This window comes from Leuresthes tenuis, unplaced genomic scaffold (assembly GCF_036924035.1).
Source record: "Leuresthes tenuis unplaced genomic scaffold, fLeuTen1.0.hap1 SCAF_1, whole genome shotgun sequence".
NCBI classification, from domain to species: Eukaryota; Metazoa; Chordata; class Actinopteri; order Atheriniformes; family Atherinopsidae; genus Leuresthes; species Leuresthes tenuis.
Genome location: NW_027325355.1, coordinates 29376542 through 29395844, shown reverse-complemented (window position 1 = coordinate 29395844; position 19303 = coordinate 29376542). Strand labels below are relative to the sequence as shown.

The window sequence follows — 19303 nt, the reverse complement described above, 5'->3', positions numbered from 1 at the left end:
TTTGGTGACGCACACAGGGGACAAATCAAGTTTAGTGTGTGGAAGATGAACAAAAACAGGATCTGAAGCATGTTGAGATCCTGCTAAATCATATCATCTCTGAAGCTGTGATGCAATTACATGTACAAATGTGGACATGATTCTACTTTTGGAGGCAGCAAAGGGCGTAACTTGATCCGATCCGTCTAACGCTGCCTCAGCACCAAAGAGCAGCCAGTAGCAGAAATACAGATCGAGTCTCTGTTGATTACTTTGTACAATTTCCTGTGAATTCATCTTCTCCAACTCCTCAAACTCCAAAACAAAACGTAAAAACTGTATTTGCTGGTTTTTGTTTGAGCTCATCAGTTCAAAATCAGATCAAAATTGGTGTCTTCCTTCCAGAAAAAGACAAAACATTACCTGAGATTGGTCGTTTCCAAAGTATGCAAAATACTTTTTGTAATTGTGTTAAACTTGTTACACAAGAATACAACGATAAAAAAATATATTGTACTTCCTGCGTTACGGTCTGAGAGGCAGCTAGCTTTGCCCTGCACTGGAATAATACTCCGTTTATCCTCTGGAAAATGAGCAGATATACACTGAAATATGATGAAAAAACAAGACTAAAAACTAAACAGAAACACAAATATTCTGCCGTAGAAGCTTGAGGCTTCCTGAGGGACTGAACTTACTTTGTGTTGCTCCCTGGTGTTTTTGGAATAAATAAGCAGGATTTGAGCCTTGTTGGACATGCAGAATCATGTCGGTCCCAGCCCACGGATCACAAAGAAATACACGTGTATCCAGACAAAAAGAGCGTAGTGGGTGATAAAAACGGGTTTTATCTCGTTTATAGTTGTCTGAGCTTAGAAACAAAAGAAGCAAATAATGAATGTAATAGCAAAGTAGGGTCTGAATTTAATTCACCCCGACTGAAGATGACCTGAATGTTCTGTATTAACTGCCATTGCACTCTTCTTTTTCCTGAGATGGACTTGCTTTACAACCCTGAATGAGAATCTTTGTGGAGACGTCCACATTAAAAGCTGCGGGAAGCAACTCTGCACATTCTTTACGTTTCATGGACTTCATTACCCATATAAAGGGGGGGGGGGGGGACAAGTTGAGGTCCAGAGAAAGAAGAAAAGAAAAGAAAAACATGGTGGTGGTCTACACACAAATCAGCATCAGTAAAAGTGTGAAACATGTCCAATAAAACATGTTTGACGACTACTTTCCAAAACAAAGTCAGATCTTTGACAGCTAAAGAAAAGTCGACGTCCTGCAGATCAAATTAATATTTCACAGTCAAGCAGTCGAGGAACAGAAGGGGAGCAGAGTCTCGGATGCACCTGGCAACAGACTCCATGTTTCAGCCCTTTTCTGTCTTTCAGCCCGTGTTATCAACAGGCAGCAGAGGGACGGCTGCTTCGCCCCTTTGGGACTCACCGCCATCTTTCAGCCCATTCATCATCCTCTTTCTCGCCTGGTACTCAGCAAGCTTCTTTTTCTCCTCCTCCGCTGCGTCTGAACCGACACCTGGGAAGGGCGGGAACTCCTGGCAGTATGCCGGCGGCAAGCAGGGCACCAGATGCACCTCGCCGCTTTCATTCATGAGGTGCACGCAGGTGTAGAAGTCCTGCGGCGAGTGGGTGGTGGCGAAAGAGTCAGGAGCGAACACGGTGTTGGGGAGGCCGGGATGTTCCATCATGCTGTAATCCGTCCCCGGCACCGACACGATCTCTGGCCTCAGCCAGGAGGAGGGCGCGTCCACCAGCGGGGTGAAGACCCCGGGAGACGAGGTGCAGTAGGGCGACATGCTCTGGAAGTATGGAGTCGGCCTTTGGATCGGGAGCTGATGCTGGGCGGCGATGGGCGTCAGGTCACTGGGAACCTTTAAGGTGCCCCTTTCCCCATCTGTGAGGTCGGCCGCGACGCTGCAGTCCTTTGGTGGAGTGAGATAGAGGTCATCTGCGCTCACCTGGTCCCAGACTTCCTCTGAGTAGCTCGGAGGTCTGTAGCTGTGGAAGTTACTGAAGTGACGGTTGATTTCCTCCAAATTCCCCTTCTGAGGGTGGAAGTGGGGAGTAAGACAGAAGGGAGAAAGACACGAGTCAAAAACTGGAAACAGGGAAAGAGACGATGTTTGTAAAAATGAAAAGCTGATACACTGCTGGATGCACACTGGATGCACAGGAGGAAGGGAAAGGAAAGATACTCATGTCTGAAATGATGTCACTCACCAGCTGTTTTTGGTTTGAGCTAAAAGTCTGAACTCACACGATAGGATGTAGAATCCCAAACATTCTCAGAGATTAAAGCAATTCCTGAACAAGGATTGTTTCCATTTTCCTCTCGTGTTTGTTTAGTTTAGTTTCTTCTTGAGATTCGTTTGTCGTTAGGATAACTACTTCTTCTACTGAAATACAACTCTGAACAATGCAACTATATCGCCAACCGCTGGCAACACTCTGCAGCCCACTGGAAACCAACCAGTCCGTGGAAACGTATCTGATTCACTTCCTTTTTTTGAGGCTTTTGTTAGCTTTGCTAGTGAATGGAAACCAGGCTGGTGAGAAATAGGGAGAAACGTGGGGTCCAGAGAGGAAGCTGCAGAAGAAGCAAGGTGGGGGTTTGAAGAGAGATGGAAGGTAAGAAAAAGGATGAAGAGAGCAGAGCGAAAAGAGACAACGAGAGGAGGATGGAAACAAAGATACATGCACAGAAGAAAAAGCTTAAAACACGAGCCTGAGAGCAGCCGTGCATTCACACACGTTACCTTCAGAAGCAGTGGGTCGATGCCGATGATCCGCGGCTTCGGAATGGGAGGCAGGAAGTACTCTTTTATTCTGAAGGTGAAAACGTAAAACAAAGAAGTTTGAAGAGGCCCTTCACGAGACAAACAACACAAAGACACCCACACAGTTTCCACCGTGATGTAGCTCCTCTGTGTGACCCTGAACGCTGCACTCGATATTTCCCTCAGAGCATCGGGGCAATGCTCCTCCTTTTTCTTACATGTTACAGATGTCAGCAACACACTGCAGGAGAGCAGTGAGGCAGTGGCTTTACTGCAGAACTCTGTTATTCAGGTTCTACAGTCTACCACAGAGCTCTGGACCATAATGCTGCCTTTCACTGTGGATCAGTGGGAATAGAAAAGCAGGTCTGAGAGATTCATTCTGTTGCGATGGAGCTTCATGCAAGCGAAAACAGAGCAGCTCAGTTGAAAAGAAATCTATGAAATGTGTCAGTATGCATATCAGATTGTGAATAAAGAGCCAATAATAAGACACGTGAATGTTGAATTAATCTTTCATTTGAATGAAGGAAAATGACCCTCTGTTGTATCAACTCATAGCAGTTTCTGGTCTGGGAGCTTGCTGCTCTTTCATGTGCAAAAGCAGGGTGCCAGAGGCAGAAAGAGCAGCAGCAAAGGCCCCATGTGTACATAGGCTGCTACATGTTGCTACAGGCTGCACACATATATTATCCCTGCAAATCACAATTAGTGTGAATGCTCGTAAATAATCAAGCGTCACTTTAAAGTTGTGTTTTCAAGGAAATGCAAGACAGAATTAGTCCCCTTCCTTTCATAAATGATGTTCCAGTGTTCCCTACACTGAAGCAGGCTATAGAAAAGTGGTCCAAAGTTCCACATGGCAGCGATTAAACGAGCAGCGGTCGCAAACCAGAAGCAAACCCAGTGGATTTATTTACACAAACGCACTCCAATACAGCTGAAATGCTGTAAAATGCAAATAAAAACAGAATCTAATGATTTGCAAATCTCAAAAAACAATATTTTATTCACGGTAGAACATAGAAAATGTTCTATTTTTCAGCAATTAATGTGTCTTTAAGTTATGGAGCAATTTCAGAATAACGTTCCTCAATGTATGAATAAATATTCGGGGGCATTAGTGACGTTGGAACCTGCACATCTGGAAAGGAAAGTATAAGCAGGTTTTAGAGCAACATCTGCTCCCTTCTTCAGAGAAGGCCTTGCACATTTCAGCAGGACAAAGTTAAACCACATCCTGCATCTGTTCCAGCAGCACGGCTTCGTTGAGGCAGAGTCCAGCTGCTGCACTGACCTGCCTGCAGTCCAGATGTTTCACCATCAGAAAACACTTCACATACAACAAAGAAGAACCAGGAATCCTGGTCCTGATATTTTTCAGTAAAAGGCTTCATTTTCAATATTTGCAAACCATTGCTTTCTGTTCTTATTTACATTTTACAGTGTCCCAACTTTTCTGGAGTTGGGGTTGTCAATGAGATACAGAAGATGGGAGATGGCAGGAACTCTTTTCAAATGTGACCAGTCTTTTATTCTCAAAGAGCACAAACAGCGAGTCAATCAGCCGATGTACTGGGCGGAGCTTAACCTGCCTGAACTGGCGCTGAGCTCATTTTTTAGCTCCAAACGGTCTTTAAAGGTTTGCTTCACCCAACTGCTGCATCCAGTTTTCAGACATGACTTTTCACTCATTTCAACAGTGATGCTGATCTTTTTCTTTCAACCTGAACATTCAAAAAACAACAAGACAGCGTAATTGTTAGCTGTAAAAACAGTTCAAATGACGGTTAGCATCTTTTCAGCTGCACCGTTGAAACGTTTCGTCTACTCTGTCCGATAAAGATGAGGCGAAAAAACCAGCTAAGGAGCAAGATCGTTTGTTTCCTCACCTCTTGCTGTGTGGAATGATGCCAAAGGTGACGGCCAGCAGAGCCACGATACCAACTCCCACCACCAGAATCAGCACCAGGACTTTACCTGCGTAGGTGAGACACATTCAGTCATTCTCCCTCCCTTCAGCTGCCGTTGAACAGGAGAAGCTGCGTCTCTCATGCATTTATTCTGCCACCAGCACTGATGTGAGACAATTTAACACACATAAAAGGGAGTAGCTTAGCTGCTCTACCTGAGGTTGTGCTGTTGCTTTTCTAACAAATCCATTTTAATTTACTCTTAAACCTCACCTCTCACTGGGCTTTTGATTTATTTGTATTTTTTTGTTACAAAGTGACTTTTAAATCAAGAAATACTTATTTTAACATCACCTTCAACAAAATATTAAGTCACATAAGCAGAAGACGTGTAAAAACTTGGTTTCTAAGCTAAGAAATTTAAGCTTCCAAATCAGCATCACTGTTGTCATGGAAACTGACTCTACCTATGGGCGGCCTGGAGGGGATGCTCATCAGCAGAGTGGAGCTCCATTTGCTCCACAGGCCGTAGTTGTGTGAGCGGCAGCGAACTCGCACCACGTAGTCGCCGATGCGCAGGCCGAGCAGCTCGACATGAGGCTCCCGCAGAGGATGCTTCACCTGAAAACAAACACACTACTGATGAGCGACTTCTTTTCTTGGTGCATCATCAGCCTCATCTCTCACATTTACTTCACACAGACAGTCCTGGTGTCACTGATCACACCGCATTCACGGATCTCCTCTGGCAGCACAGCTGCTTTCTTTATGTATTTCTTCATCTGGAGCATCCTCTGTCCCACAAACTAATGAATATCTCCGAGAACAAGGGCGTAACCATGGTTTAGACATTGGGGGGGTCCAAGAAAAACAAAATTGTTAAGTGCATTGTCTACAATTCTTTATTTATATATGAAAAATTGGACATTTAGAACATAGTTTAGAGGACTACATTGACCATGTAAGTTCACATCTAAAGGAATAGTGTAATTTCTCTCAGACAGTGACTGCCCCCCCACTTTGTTTTGGTTAGTTGCTTACTGTTTACTGACCTTAAACACACCTACCAATTACAATTATGCTCTTCCAGTAGTTCTGTAGCAAATAGGACAGCTTCCAATGGAAAACGACCAAATACCCAAAGCATGTTTATGGAAATATTTTAATAAGGACAACTAATGATGTAACAAATTACAGACTTTTCCTTTAACAAAAAATGTGCCGAGGACTTTTAAGTCCAGGTTCATTTCTAGTGTGTCAATGTCTCAAAATGTGCTTTAACAATGAAAAGTCTAATAGTCTAATGTTATTTTTGTTTTAAGTTGTTTTATTTTGAAAGGGGGCGGAAGTTTATTTTGTTGATTCTGTGTTGGATTTCCTGTTCTGGTACAATCTGCTCTGTTGAGCAGCGGCTCCGTCAAAAGTAGAAGTCCAACGTAAAGATAAGGAGAGCCGCTGCTGAGACGGCGGCGCGCCCGGTGGCGCGCCCGGTGGGTCACGCTCATTGACCGCGGCGCAGCCGTTACGTTCCCATGGTAACACACGGAAATAAACTGAAAATAAATAAGACTTAACAAGAGACCGATCCCTTGACAGGGTTCATAAAAGGAGAACATGCATTTTACATATTTTCTTCTGTATATTGGGGGGGGGCAGGTTGGTATTTTCTCAATATTGGGGGGGACACGACCCCCACAAAGAATGCGTGGTTACGCCATAGTCCGAGAATAACCAATAATTTGGTGAAAAATGCCAAAAGGTTTCATCTTTTCTGCCCACTCAGACGTAAGAAATGAAAGGTGTTGAGAGGTGACCGAGGCTCCAAAGTGAGTCCTGAGGAGTCTGGCTGCTTGATTGTTAGTTTAAACAATTTATGGGAATCATTTTAGGAGAAAAACACACAGATAGGCTCAGAGACTTATTAACATTATAGATTCAAAGTGGTCTATTGTGTTAATCAGAGAAAGATAAAGACACGTGTGGATTTATTATGCAGCACTGCAACTTTAATATATTTCTAATGATAAATAAAAGGTTAAAGCTGCTTAATCAATAACTCACAGGCTCAGGAGAACTTTCTGTCATGCTGATGTGTACCGAGAAAAAGCTGCAGACAGATACAGCAACAAAACGTTCTTTAAACTGAAGTGAAAAGCCAATAAAAACTCCAGGATAGGGAGAATTGAACTGCCATTGAATACATCTAACTTCTTCCACACTGAAAAGAAAAAGGCTGGTCTCAGACGAACCTCCCAGGCTGAGAATCTGTCCCACTCCAGCCCTGATTAAAGGCGTTCTGTGGTGCAGAAACAACCAAATTAAACATTATATGCTTCAATCCAACTGCAAATTTACAAATTACAATAAGGCCATCAGACATGTTGGATGTTCTCTAAAACACAAAATACATTTTTCTTAAATCAAACACCAAGAACCCACAAAATAAGGCCCGATATGTTCTAACACGAAAGCTGAGACTGATCAAACTGACTGGTTGGAAAAACGAGTGCACCTACAGGAAACCCCACACCACAGATTCACCTCATCAGTATCCCATGAATGCATTTCAGCCTCCTCTTCTGGAGAAGATAGACTGTAGCTGCAAAAGCTCAGCAGTTTGTTTGTGTCAAACATTAAAGACCTGTACAAATCATCAGTGTCGATCTGCATGTTCCGACTGTAAATGAGCAGCCTGGAAATGATCTATTCATGCTTCCTCATAACGAGTCCCTAACAGAAGCCTAATGGCGCCTCAGGGTGGATCGTTGCTGTTTATGTTTATGCATTTAGACGCTTTTATCCAAAGCAACTTACAAGTAGGTGGGGTAAGGGTAAGGGGGTCTTGCCCAAGGACCCCTACTGGAGGTAGTACCTTTCATCTGAACCCAGGTCTCCCACATGAAAGGTAGCAGTTATACCTCTATGCTATCCAGTCCCCCCTGTGTTATCGGTCAGTCTGATTCCTGCATTATGATGTTTTTTCACTGCTGGAAAATCATGCAAACATAAAAATTTGGAAGTTTTTTTGGCTTTTGAGCACACATTTAGGCTGGTTCCCACGCTCTGTTTTTTCTTTTTAATATGAAAGGTAAATATCCAGTAAAAGCTCGTGTGTGAAGACAGTTTTTATCACTTTAACAGGGAGCCTGAAACATCAGACAAGGCCCTGTGTGTCACCCGGAGGCAGTAACACACGCAGCAGGGTGTGATGATCTCTGTACCTTCCAGTTGTCGGGCTCAGAAACTCGTCTGTACTGCAGCTCGTACTCCAGCGTGATCCAGCCATACTGCAGGTCCTTGGGCACCGGGTACTCCCAGGACAGCAGCGCATTGTGGCCCATCTCATCCCCCCCGACATCCGTCAGCTTGTAGGTCAGGTTGACCGGAGCCTCGGTCTCAACTGTTACACACAAAAAAAGTTGTAAAAAGTTAGCGGATGCTCCTTCAGCCTTTAAAGACACGAAATGCACGACACGCTTCACACTTCTGATCAAACGCTTTCTGCACTGCAACTAATCGCTCAGTCACAAGATCGGAATAAGTCCTCTTTGGTGCAGCCGCAAAGAGTTATGTTCAGGGAATTTGATCAATGTGAATCAATTCAGACAAAGAAAAGCTATGTACAGGAACGTTTGGACTGGTACCTACTGCCCCAAGGAAACAGCCTCATGTCTCCACAGCAAAGTCAAAGAAACCTAAAAGACTGACTGTGGTCATTAAAACTAGAATAAAAACCAGTGGCGATGGACTGGTGGCCGGCTGGGACAGGCTGGATGGTTGGATGGAGCAGTTCTAAAGCAGTCATTCACTCAGAAGTTACCGGCTTTATGTACCTTTATTCCAAGCCAACATCTTTGTGTTGGTAAAGCTGGCCACTCTGGACCCCAGGAGCCGTCTGATGGTCAGATAGGTGAGGTATTGGTGAGCATTTCGATCCACCTTTCTATCATTTCTGAGGGAACACCTGATATGTTGCATCTTTTTCACACAGTCCTGCGACTCTTCCTCTTCTGTTTTCTGGATTTATTCAGGCTTTTGTTGTTGTGCCTCAGTTTTTTGTTCATCTTTGCCTGGTCCCTGTGTTTTTGGGTTTGTCTTATTGGACATTTTGTTATATCCAGAATTCTCATTTAGATGTTTTATTCTCATTTAGATGTTTCATCTCTGCTGGTGTAACTCACAGCTGTGAGACACCACCTCGCCAACCAGGATCAGGTCATTTCTCTCCCCTGCAGACCTAGAAAAGGTCACCGATGCTTTTATTCTATACGGCAATTTATGCTGCAAAACAGGAGAAACACCCAACGACTGCAGCAGCCGCATTACACACATTCTCAGCTTTAGAGTTGACTTTGAATGACAATGAACTGTATTAGATGTACATTTTCTAATAGACTAAACCAAGCTTTCATTTCAAGCTGCAATCCTTTTGTTTTTGGTGCAAGACAAACCTGAGCTGCATGTCTTTGTCAGCATGAGGAACATTTAGCCTCACTCCTGCACCTGTTAAAGTTGTTTCAGCAGTTCTCAAAAGAGCCAGTGAGTCGGACGTTTACACCCACCTGAGCTGTACTTTGAGGGCAAAACCTAAATCTTACCTTTGATGTGTATCTACAGGTCAGGATGGTGGAACATCCTATGACTGAAGAATGGACCGATAAGTTGTCTTTACTCATCCTGCAGCTGAATGCCGCCTCAGTGACATTTAAGTGCATTTGCTCCAACATTATGAAGTTGGTGACCTTTCACCTGCTCCGTCGGGGTAGCAGCGACGTCCCTGAGCTGCTCTGACATCTGAGGGTTAGGGTTAGGGTGCTTTACACATATTTACAGCGATAAATCACACACACGCCTCTGGTGGACTGAGCCAGTCCAGTTCTGAAGCTTCTGGATAATAACAGACATCAAGTCCTAAATAAATGAGATTAGGTGCTGGCAGAGGACTCGTTCTATTTCTACAAAAAAAGAAGGATTTAGGGGCTTTCCGGTGTATGTATTCATCTGTCAAATAGGCTTTAAAAACGATCACTCAGAGAAGGACCATCATACTGAAGCGGCTGCTCATGAAGTCAATGAGAATGCAAACAAGCTTCTGATTAAATCAGGAACTCATTTTTTTTCCTTTGCAAACTGAAATTTACGGGGTCTTCCACAATAAAACTGTCCAGTGATTTATTCCATCTGTTTTCAGTGTTTGCATGGCGACGTGCACGCCTGTGCTTGGCATATCTCAGCATGGTGTGCAGTGTGTCCTTAAAACATTTGAGGAAACTGGACAAAAGAAGAAGTGTCAGGCCTGAAAAACTATTCCTTCCAAGCAGCCAGATGTTATTGTAATCTTTAAAGTGTCCTGATCAACAGTTCTCCAGCTTTCTGAAGGTCTTTCAGAGTTTTTCTTTGGACATTTTCTGCTTCTTCAGTCCTTGTACCTGAACATTTTCAGTGTTTTTTCTTTGTTCAGCCACTTAACTCTGACCTTTGAACCATTCAGGCAGGAAAAAGGCTCCTAACTCAAGGGATGAACCAGTGTTGTGTCGACACAGAACAGACAACTTAGCAAAGAAGCCATTTTAAACTGGATCTTTAGGCTCTTTGTCACAAAGACACATCATTTGTTCCCATTTCTTTAGCTGTATCTCTTTCGACATTTTCTGCTTCTTCAGTCCTTGTTCCTGAGCATTTTCAGTGTTTCTTCAAGCTGGAGAAAATCAGCTCGAGCCCTGAGGCCTCACACTGAATACAACACATACGTGGGGTTATAGATCTCCTCAGTGAGGTCTCGCTGGTGGTTCCTCTGCTTAGCAACTCGACTGTAAAGTGCCTGCTGTGCCACTGAAACAAAGGAGCCTCTGGACAGATGCTGGCAGTAGCCGATTCTTCTGCATGCATAACACGGGGGCCACATCACCTCCACCTCAGCTGACCAGGCTGCACACGGGCCGCTGAAATGTGTGGTCGCTGCCAGCTCTGAAAAGTCAATGCAACCTTCACAGTCTGAGCACTCACTTTGCTTCACTGAGGAAAAGAAATGGTCTCAACTTGTTGTTGCAGCAGTGTGTGAGATTTATTCAGCTTTAAAGTAAAAAGTTCACCTCTTTTTTATTTGTTAAGAACAATTTGTTGTTATATCCAACTAGAAATGTCCTGATTTTGATTGATGGTGAAGAAGAGTACCGTCGAATCGTGCCAGTCGTAATGTTCCAGGTCCACATCAGTCTGTTCTTTACCATTATATCAGTGCATGTGCCCCAAAACAAAGGAAACACTGATTCATGGGCCTAATAAGCCCTTTAAAGTGAACACAGCTGCTTTTGATAAAACTCTTTTCACACCTATGAAACTCCCACTGATTTCTCACGTACTTCAGGTTTTTATTTTCAGACTTCCAGACATACGAGATGCTTCCTTTGATCCATGTGAGGAGGAGAGACGGGCTGATTTAGGCTGGGGAGGGGAATTTATCTATCTTTTCACTCCAGGTTGGAATCCAAACTGAATAATCCGTGAACTCATGCAACCTCATCTATTCACGGGAAGCAGAGTCTTGAAGGTGTTTTACCTTATTATTTTCTGCTCAAGTGCGTTTGGAGACACCTGCTGCTCTGCCTGCAGGTCTCTGAAGGTCTGCTGGCAGCAGAGCATGAGGATACTCCCTCACACCTGCTCCCCTCCACTCTTTTACTGTGGTGAACGTTGGTCAGAACATCCGAAAACTTACAAACAGGAGAACAGAAGAGAGGAGGAACTCTCCCCCTGGCTGATCTCCTTCGTTCGAGATCCGCAACAGAATCTTAAAAAGCACAAAAAAAGAAATCAGATGGTTTAGAGTCAGGCTCCTTACCTATTTCTGCTACATCCAGGCAGTGCACCTGGGAGGTGTAGTTCCCGTGGGCGGTGACCGCCGTCACATTCATGCAGTAGATCTCCCAAATAGACGTGTGACTGCTGTCGAAGTGGCAGCTGTTGGGGCCGTCCGTCACATAGTCTGGACACTCGTGTTTGGGCCCCTTACTGCAAACACCAAAGAAAAGATCTCACCACTTGCTTTCCAAATGTTTACACACCATTCACACTTTCATGTGGGACAATGAGTCGAAGCATGCAGCCAGTGTAGAAGATGCTCCACAGCCGTCCTGCACAGAGGCTCGAAACCAACCGGAGGGCGGCTCATCCGTGCTTTTTTAAAAAAAGAGGACAAGCTGTGGGTGTTTGTTGCATTTCTGGTTGCTGCTCAGATAAACTCAGAATAACCCGTAGAAACGGCAACTAAATAATCTAAAAAATATTAGATTATTTCATGCACCGAATTTCTAAAATAATCAGAAATCATATTGTTACAACGCACCAAATTCAGTTAAAATGCCTCTTCTCAAGTCTTTTATGAGCCATTAGTTTGAGCCTGCAGTTTCCTTTGGTAGATAACTTAAATCCAAAAGTTAGATCAAAAGCAATGATTTGCAAATCCAATATTAATAAGTTAATAATGAAGTTAATTAATAAATGAATGTTTCTTTTAAGGATTGTAACTTTGACCTATTTCTATCTGACTCACACAGATAAACACACGCCGCCCCTTTAAATACATAAAAGACTAAACAAAGCTGAATGAAATTAGGTTTAATGTATCAGAAAGCAACATTAATCTCACTCAGTGAACTGCATCGCGTCTAATTAGTCTGTATAATTCAGACTGTGTGGTTGTAGCGTAGTTTGTCTCTAAATACAGTCTAAATAAAAATCCTTCTCACTGGCTTAGAAATACTAGAAGCTATTAAAAGCCAGCCGGTCAGTGTCAGCTTATGCTTTTATTTCTAGTGTAATGTTGTAAAATCTTCCTGAATGGCAGCCAGAAGCTAAACCCATTTATATGAACTAATTCAGCTTGGAAAAAGCCTAAATTGAAAATGCTTATCCTAAAATTGTCAGAAATCACCTTGAAGCGAGCTCTTTTCAAACGGTTCATGTTTTCCCAGCTGCTTGAGTCATTGTTGAACAGATAATCCCAGATTTACATTTGTTTTCACAAAAACACGGCTGCAGGGCAACAGTAACAATCAATGTGGCTGTGAGCGCGGATGCCATATGGGGGCAAAGGTACAATCCAATTTGTCCTGATTACTGGGAGCATTTTGTGCGTTGTGTGGGAGCCACACGGGCCAGCTGGCATCCGTCTGAGGCCATGTGCGACAGCGTTCAGGATTTCAGAGCTGCTCTCAGATATCGACGTCTTAAAAGCTTCATGCTGAAGCCCAACACCAGAGTTCAAGCTGGAAGGCCCCGAGCTGATGTGTTGCTCATGAATGTGTGCTGATGGGCGAGTTTTTCCTTCGCTTTTGTTCTCTTTTTGCAACAAAAACCTCACTGAAATATTGATTTTGCACCGCTGAGCTCAAGCTTCAACTCAGTTTGTATCATTTTATTTGAATAATCCAGAGAGCAGGTCGAAGCACAACACTTGTGGAAGTACTCCAGGGGAAACGCTGCAGTTATGGACTTTCAGACGTGACACACTGTGTTCATGTGAGCTGCACGTACTCTTTGGAGTATGTGAGGATGTAGGTGACCTCCTCGCCGTCCGTCAGGTTGTCCAGCGGGTGCCACCAGCAGGTGAAGTCCTCCATGTTGGGCGAGCGGCAGTAGTAGATGTGAGGCCTCGTTGTCACGGTAACCACCTCCTCTGCTCATGTAAATAAATAAATTAAAAAAAAGCCCAACAAAGTCCAGACAGTGTTCAGACATATTCACACGCCATTTCTGTTCACAAAATACGATTATTCATAGGGTTTTTCTGGTTTTCCTCAAGTGTTTTGTGAGACTTTGTTCTTTTTTTTTCCATTTAAATGACGCATTTCACCAACCAAAGGGTTGTATGATAAAATTAGATTCAAGTCTTTGTTACCTGGCTCTACAAATCCTTAACCTCCACTCAGACAAAACCAGTAGTTCTGCTCTTTCTTTGCTAACCAGGTTTTCTTTGTGCTCGTTTTAAGCATCATTTGACAGTTGTTCCACTCAAAATATACTGATTGCCTGATCTTACTGCAGTTTAGACGAGAGAGGGCAGGAAATACATCTATTTCTGCTGTTTGTAATCACAGCTGCACAAAGAACTTCAACTTTTACCTTCATGCACAACAAGTGCATTTAGCTGTGAGATCCCATCTCAACCCCACGCCACATAGAGGTCAATCATATCCTGCTGACTGAATATTCTCCATTCATAGACTAATTTCATCTGTGCTGGTTCCAAAATATAAAAGCATTTATGGCACATTCTGATTCAGCAGCTAATGCCTGGCTCCCATGGTACCGTGACGCATATCTTGCAGTTTTTAAATCATTATTGGGGTGATGTTTTGTCATATCAATGAACAATTTAAAAGATTTGGTCCTGAAAAAAGACTTCACTGCATTATGCTTAAATTTGGCAGCTGACATTTGATAAATGTCTAACACTGACTCGACTGCATCAGTCTGATTCTGTCAGTAATAGCAGAATAGATGACAGGAGACTGTTTTCTTCAGGCAGTTTAAGCTGGAGCTCAGGACATAAACAGCTTTGTTCACCTAAAGTTGGCATCGTAATTGAACAAGTTTAAAAGAGACACTCCCAAACTCTGACATTAGACCAAAGAGACCTTCAATCTCACTCTTCAGGACCACCGTAGTTAGGTTTAAAGATGCTGACCCTCACACACAACAGAAAGTCACATGACCTGCCCCTCCCACCCCTCACCTGATTTACTCCCTCATCCACTACATCGTCTTTGTGCTGTGGCTTCAGCAGGGTTACCTGCCCCCCCGTGCTTTGTCTTTTCCAGTAAAACGGGATTTTTTTTGCACATGTGGGTCGGCGAATCCTTCGCACTGAAATCTGCTTTTGGCCACATTAAACAGAGTAATGTGGACAGGCCGATAAAAATGGGATCTGAGCAGCGAATCGTAGATTGAGCATCTGAGGTTGAAATCACCACATATTAGAACCTTTCTTTTTTTAAATTACATGCTGATACGTAGAACCTTAGAGGTGACACAAGGTGCGCTTTCTTTTCTTTGCACGGCTACCAAAGTATAACCGTGAGTGAAATGAATGTCATCAGGACATTTAGGGCAATTCAGCTCAGTTTTCATACATTTTAAAGACTGTAATTATGAGAGTACAGTACAAGCTGTGCAGGGTGACTTCAGGTGAGCTGGAATTTTCACCTAAAACCTTAAGAAGTGGATTATAACATAACTCTGTGTCTGGGAGATTTTAAATTATCTTAATCTGTGGATTTACTTTGAGCTTTAGCTCTTGAGCTCAACATGCGTTTCTTTACAGGACACTTAATGTACTCTAAAAGACGTTAAAAATGGCTGTTTATTCCATTTAAAATGAAACCCACAGAAGTGGAGAGTGGGCTCAGTGTTTCATTACAGCCTCATTACGCTCCACCAGTGTTGAATCTCACTGTATTTTCAGCACAAAGAGCAGTAGAAACACAGATATAACATCCCCGCCCACCACATCCTCTTAAAACACAGCATAACAAGTAAGAAATGTATTTAAAACCTGTGTATAATACATGCAAATGTATATAAACTCGGTGGTCAGCACCTCACGGCTCCAGGTTCTAATCCCAGCTGGTTCTTTCTGTGTTGCATGTTCTCCTCGTGTTCAAGGCTTCTCTCCGGCTTCCTCCCACCGTAAAACATGCATGTGACAGTGCTGATGTTTTCATTGGTGCCAGACTGTCATTCCACACAGGAATCTATCTGATAAACACTGTGACATTTGAAAATACCATTTCTGCCTGAGGACGAAGCTATTGATCCAAATTTCTGATAAATACGAGTGAACATCCTATAACTGCAAATAGATCAGTTCCCAGATCACTTTCATGTTGAATTATTTCACCCAACTGCAAGCCAAACTCCCCACGAAAGCTTTTACAGAGACGACAGCAGCTTTTCTGTGTTTTAGTCGTCTGATCGCAGAGAAAGATCTCAAAGATCGCACCACGATAAGCAGACTGTGTTTTAAATCCAGCTAAAATTCACATCAAGTTGGCTGAAGAAGCGAGTTGTAATTTTGCTGGAAGGGAAATCGAATCTTTGGCTCCAATTACAAACAGAAAAGCATTTAATGAGAAGATGGTGATGGACAGGATGGTGGAGAAGGCATGAGGAGGCCCTCCAGATGGGAAACCACAGGGGGAAATAACGAATCAATCATTCAGCTGTCATTTCGCCTCTGCTTCACTTCCACAAAATCCACCTCCTAATTTCATCAGTTTCTACTTCAAACGCACACAGGATGAGTTATTGAATCCATCCCGGTCTGATGGACTGTTGGTCCCATGACTGCGATTTAGATCAGTGCAGGAAAACTGATCAGAGAGCAGCAGGAGGTCCGACTGCCTTCACTGCTCGGCTTGCAGCTTGAGAGGGAAAGAGATGCTAAACATCACCAGAGACCATGTGAAATAAGGTTTCCACCACTCAACATCTGCCCATAATGTCTTATAAAACAGCTTTAACAGCGTTAAAGTGACACCACAGATTTTGGCCATTCGACCTGATGACGAAGTTCGCTTCGAATTCGGTTGTTATGGCAGAAAAGAGACATTTCACTGCTTTTTGGGGATCTTGATCAGCTCAAACTCATAAGTTTGGACTCTGGTTGATCCTTTAACATCCCGTCTGACGTTTTAAATGTGTCGTCCGTTTATGTAAATCATGAGGTTTCCTGTTCCTCCAATATTCTGTTCGTCAGGTCAAAAGATGCTTATTTATGACACCGCAAAGCTGCCAAAAAAATAGGATTTACTGCCTTATTCAGTTCAACTCGGAGACATTTTGGTCCTCCCAATTCTTTCAAGGCTCATTTGTCTTTAGGTTCATCTGGTTGCATCCTGGTAAATTTCATAGAACTGGATTAAAGACCCTGTTTAGTTCTGGAGCCTTCGGCCACATGGAAAGGTTGTTTCTCAGGTGTGATTTGTCACTTCGTCATCTCATCATACTCTGAAATAGTTGTGTCGCACAAAACTCAACGTCCTCGCCATCATGTAAAAGCAAGAGCCCTGAGACGACATCAAAGTAGCGAGAAAATCATGTGCCCTTCGCTGATCTCATCAGGAGGCAAGCAGTAATCCATCAGAGAATGCAGAGAGTTGTGCTTGGCCTGCAGCGGGGAAACAAAGGCCCTGTGTTCACTGTAAGAAGCTCAGCGAGCCGCACTACAGGGACTTCATCAACAACAACAACTTCCAAGAAATAAAGCAGGAGAGAAGGCCTGCCGGGAACCAATAAATCTATACGAATTCACACCTGCAGCAAATCAGATTGGACACAACGACTCGGGTTTTCTGGGGCAGCCATGAAAAACCAAGTTTATCTTTAACAGCAAATTAAGTTGGGATTTAATGGCATTAAGACACCAGGTGGGCATGATGTAAGAGGATGGAGGTCAGGTCTCATATTTCTTATATAAACTGTCAGGCTTTCTGCCAGAAGGCATTCAGTTTCATTCCTGAAAATCTGCTTGTTTGGACACCGGACGCATAATCCAATAACACAAATGGGTCTTTGTTTTCATCTCTGTGCAAATGAATATGTTTTGAATAAGTGGATCGATAAATAGATGGACCAGTGAGAGCTTCTCAGACACTGGAACAGTTTGCTTTAAAGCAGCACAAAATAAACTGAGATGATATCCCTGATCCTGTCCGAAACGTCTCCGCCACAGAAAGACTCCGCCCTGCTCTTTATGAAAGTAGAAGAAGAAGAACTCTCAAGCTCCATCCTAGTGCCCAGACAGGGGGTGTGATGTCACGATGGCTCCTTCTTCAGATTTCAGCCAAATAAAACAAAAAGTAAACCAGCATCAGCCACATTTGTGTTCTAGAAATATATAGTAAAATATGTGCGTTATATTCCAGGGTCCGACCTTTAAGGTCAATTCAGATGTAAGACGGGTGTTTCTCCTGCCCCCTGCAGGGTTGCTATGTTACAGGACAGTCCTCTGGGTTGTTTCAGGACTTGTTGTCGTAATAAGTTAATGGTTCAACCTTTTGAAACCCAAATACTGCCAGTGAGTTTGACAGAGAGAAAATTCAATTATCCTTCCAAGCCAGAAATCTGCAGGAATGAACTGTTGGCACTGACAAGATGCTGTAAAAACCGAAACTTTTGTGCTATTTGGCACAACTGAGAAGCCAACAAACTTCAGTCAAGTTTTAGCTGAGCTGAAGCTTGATTTTGCACAACGTGAGAGGAAATTCAATCTAACAAAGACACTGATGAAGCCTGAGCCTGGCACCGGTGGAACAGCTCTGTGACAGAACAGTTCCCACAAAATAAGCTGATTTATTTGTTTCCAGGATTAAATCTAATTAAGTTTTTTGTAAGTAAATTTGCAGAAAATGTTTCCCAAAATGTCTCCCAGTGACAACAGAGAGTCGCACGAAGGTGACGTCGTCATCCAGGATGTCACAAGCGATGCCACCGACATCTGCTTTTAGCTTAAATCTGACACCAGATCCAGCTTCAACAGTCTCCCCTTTGGATCTCTGGGATGTAAGACTGGATGTATCAGTATGAAGTGAAAACTCATGAAAAGGCAGAAAACAGAAGTCATGTGATGCTGCCATGTTTATCAGGAGCATTTCATTACCGTAACTCCTGCTTTGTGCCTCTGTCGTGCTCAGAAAACAGCTGCTGAAGTAAAGAAATGACCAAGTCCAGTCGAGCTGACTCCTAATTTCAAAACCCTGCAGACACATCCGGGGAATGATTGAAGGCAAGAGGCTGATAAGTCTGTCATTTCAGTGTCAACCAGCCCACTGACTTTGGTCTGATGAGAAATGCTGCAGTCGAGCTTTAATCAGGACCATCTGCACAGCGCCTAAATCATCTGTCAGCAGGGCCTCTGCTGTGGATAATAGATGTAAGTAATTATGAAATTAATGAATAAGATTAATTATAATTAACTGCTCTCACAGTTTCCCTGGAGACAGAAGAATCTACAGGCTGGAGGAGATTCGTTCTCTTTGCATCAATTAGCTGTATGCAGGAATCCTTGATTTTCTGTTGACACACATTTTACAAGCCAATTACAGCCTAAAAGTCTTATTAATCAAACTTTTGACACTTGAGCCGTTGGTATATAAAAAATAAACTGATTTTCATGATGTTGTTGGAATGAAAACTGATATAAAACTAAATAATATCAATAAATCACTGACAGTTTCCCAGCATGTACAGTGTTATTCCCTGTGCTTTCATGGCTTTCCCATCATGTGTTCTTGAACTGTTTGGCACAAAAAGCTGCGTTTGCTGCTTGCACAGACTGAAAGACTTCAATATAAAGCTAAATTCAAACTTCAGCTGCATGAAGTTCATCAGAAAAAACATTCTATGTTTTTATTTGATTTAAAAAATGGACTAAGAGCTGAAATGATTCAGTTCTGTTCACGTTCAACACGTCATGTGGAGGATTATTAACTGAATCTGTGTCAGTACATGAATCCTTTTCCCACTTATTAACTGTGGATGTGACCAAGCTGGCAACACGACTGACTGATGAAGACATTTATTACATATATTTACCACACGGGAT

At 43.0% G+C, this 19303-nt stretch overlaps 1 protein-coding gene across 1 annotated transcript in view; it reads right to left on the bottom strand.

Annotated features, from left to right (window-relative positions):
• Window positions 1-738: 738 nt before the first annotated feature.
• LOC140284397 (growth hormone receptor-like) overlaps window positions 739-19303 on the bottom strand; it is a 35527-nt gene continuing 16962 nt past the window's right edge. The window contains exons 3-9 of the mRNA XM_072378299.1: window positions 13234-13375; window positions 11540-11709; window positions 7920-8098; window positions 5166-5319; window positions 4678-4765; window positions 2765-2834; window positions 739-2053 (exon numbers count right to left, since the gene is read on the bottom strand). Coding sequence (XP_072234400.1) covers window positions 1376-2053; window positions 2765-2834; window positions 4678-4765; window positions 5166-5319; window positions 7920-8098; window positions 11540-11709; window positions 13234-13375 — 1481 coding nt within the window. The 3' untranslated portion in view covers window positions 739-1375. The remainder of the gene's footprint in view (window positions 2054-2764; window positions 2835-4677; window positions 4766-5165; window positions 5320-7919; window positions 8099-11539; window positions 11710-13233; window positions 13376-19303) is intronic.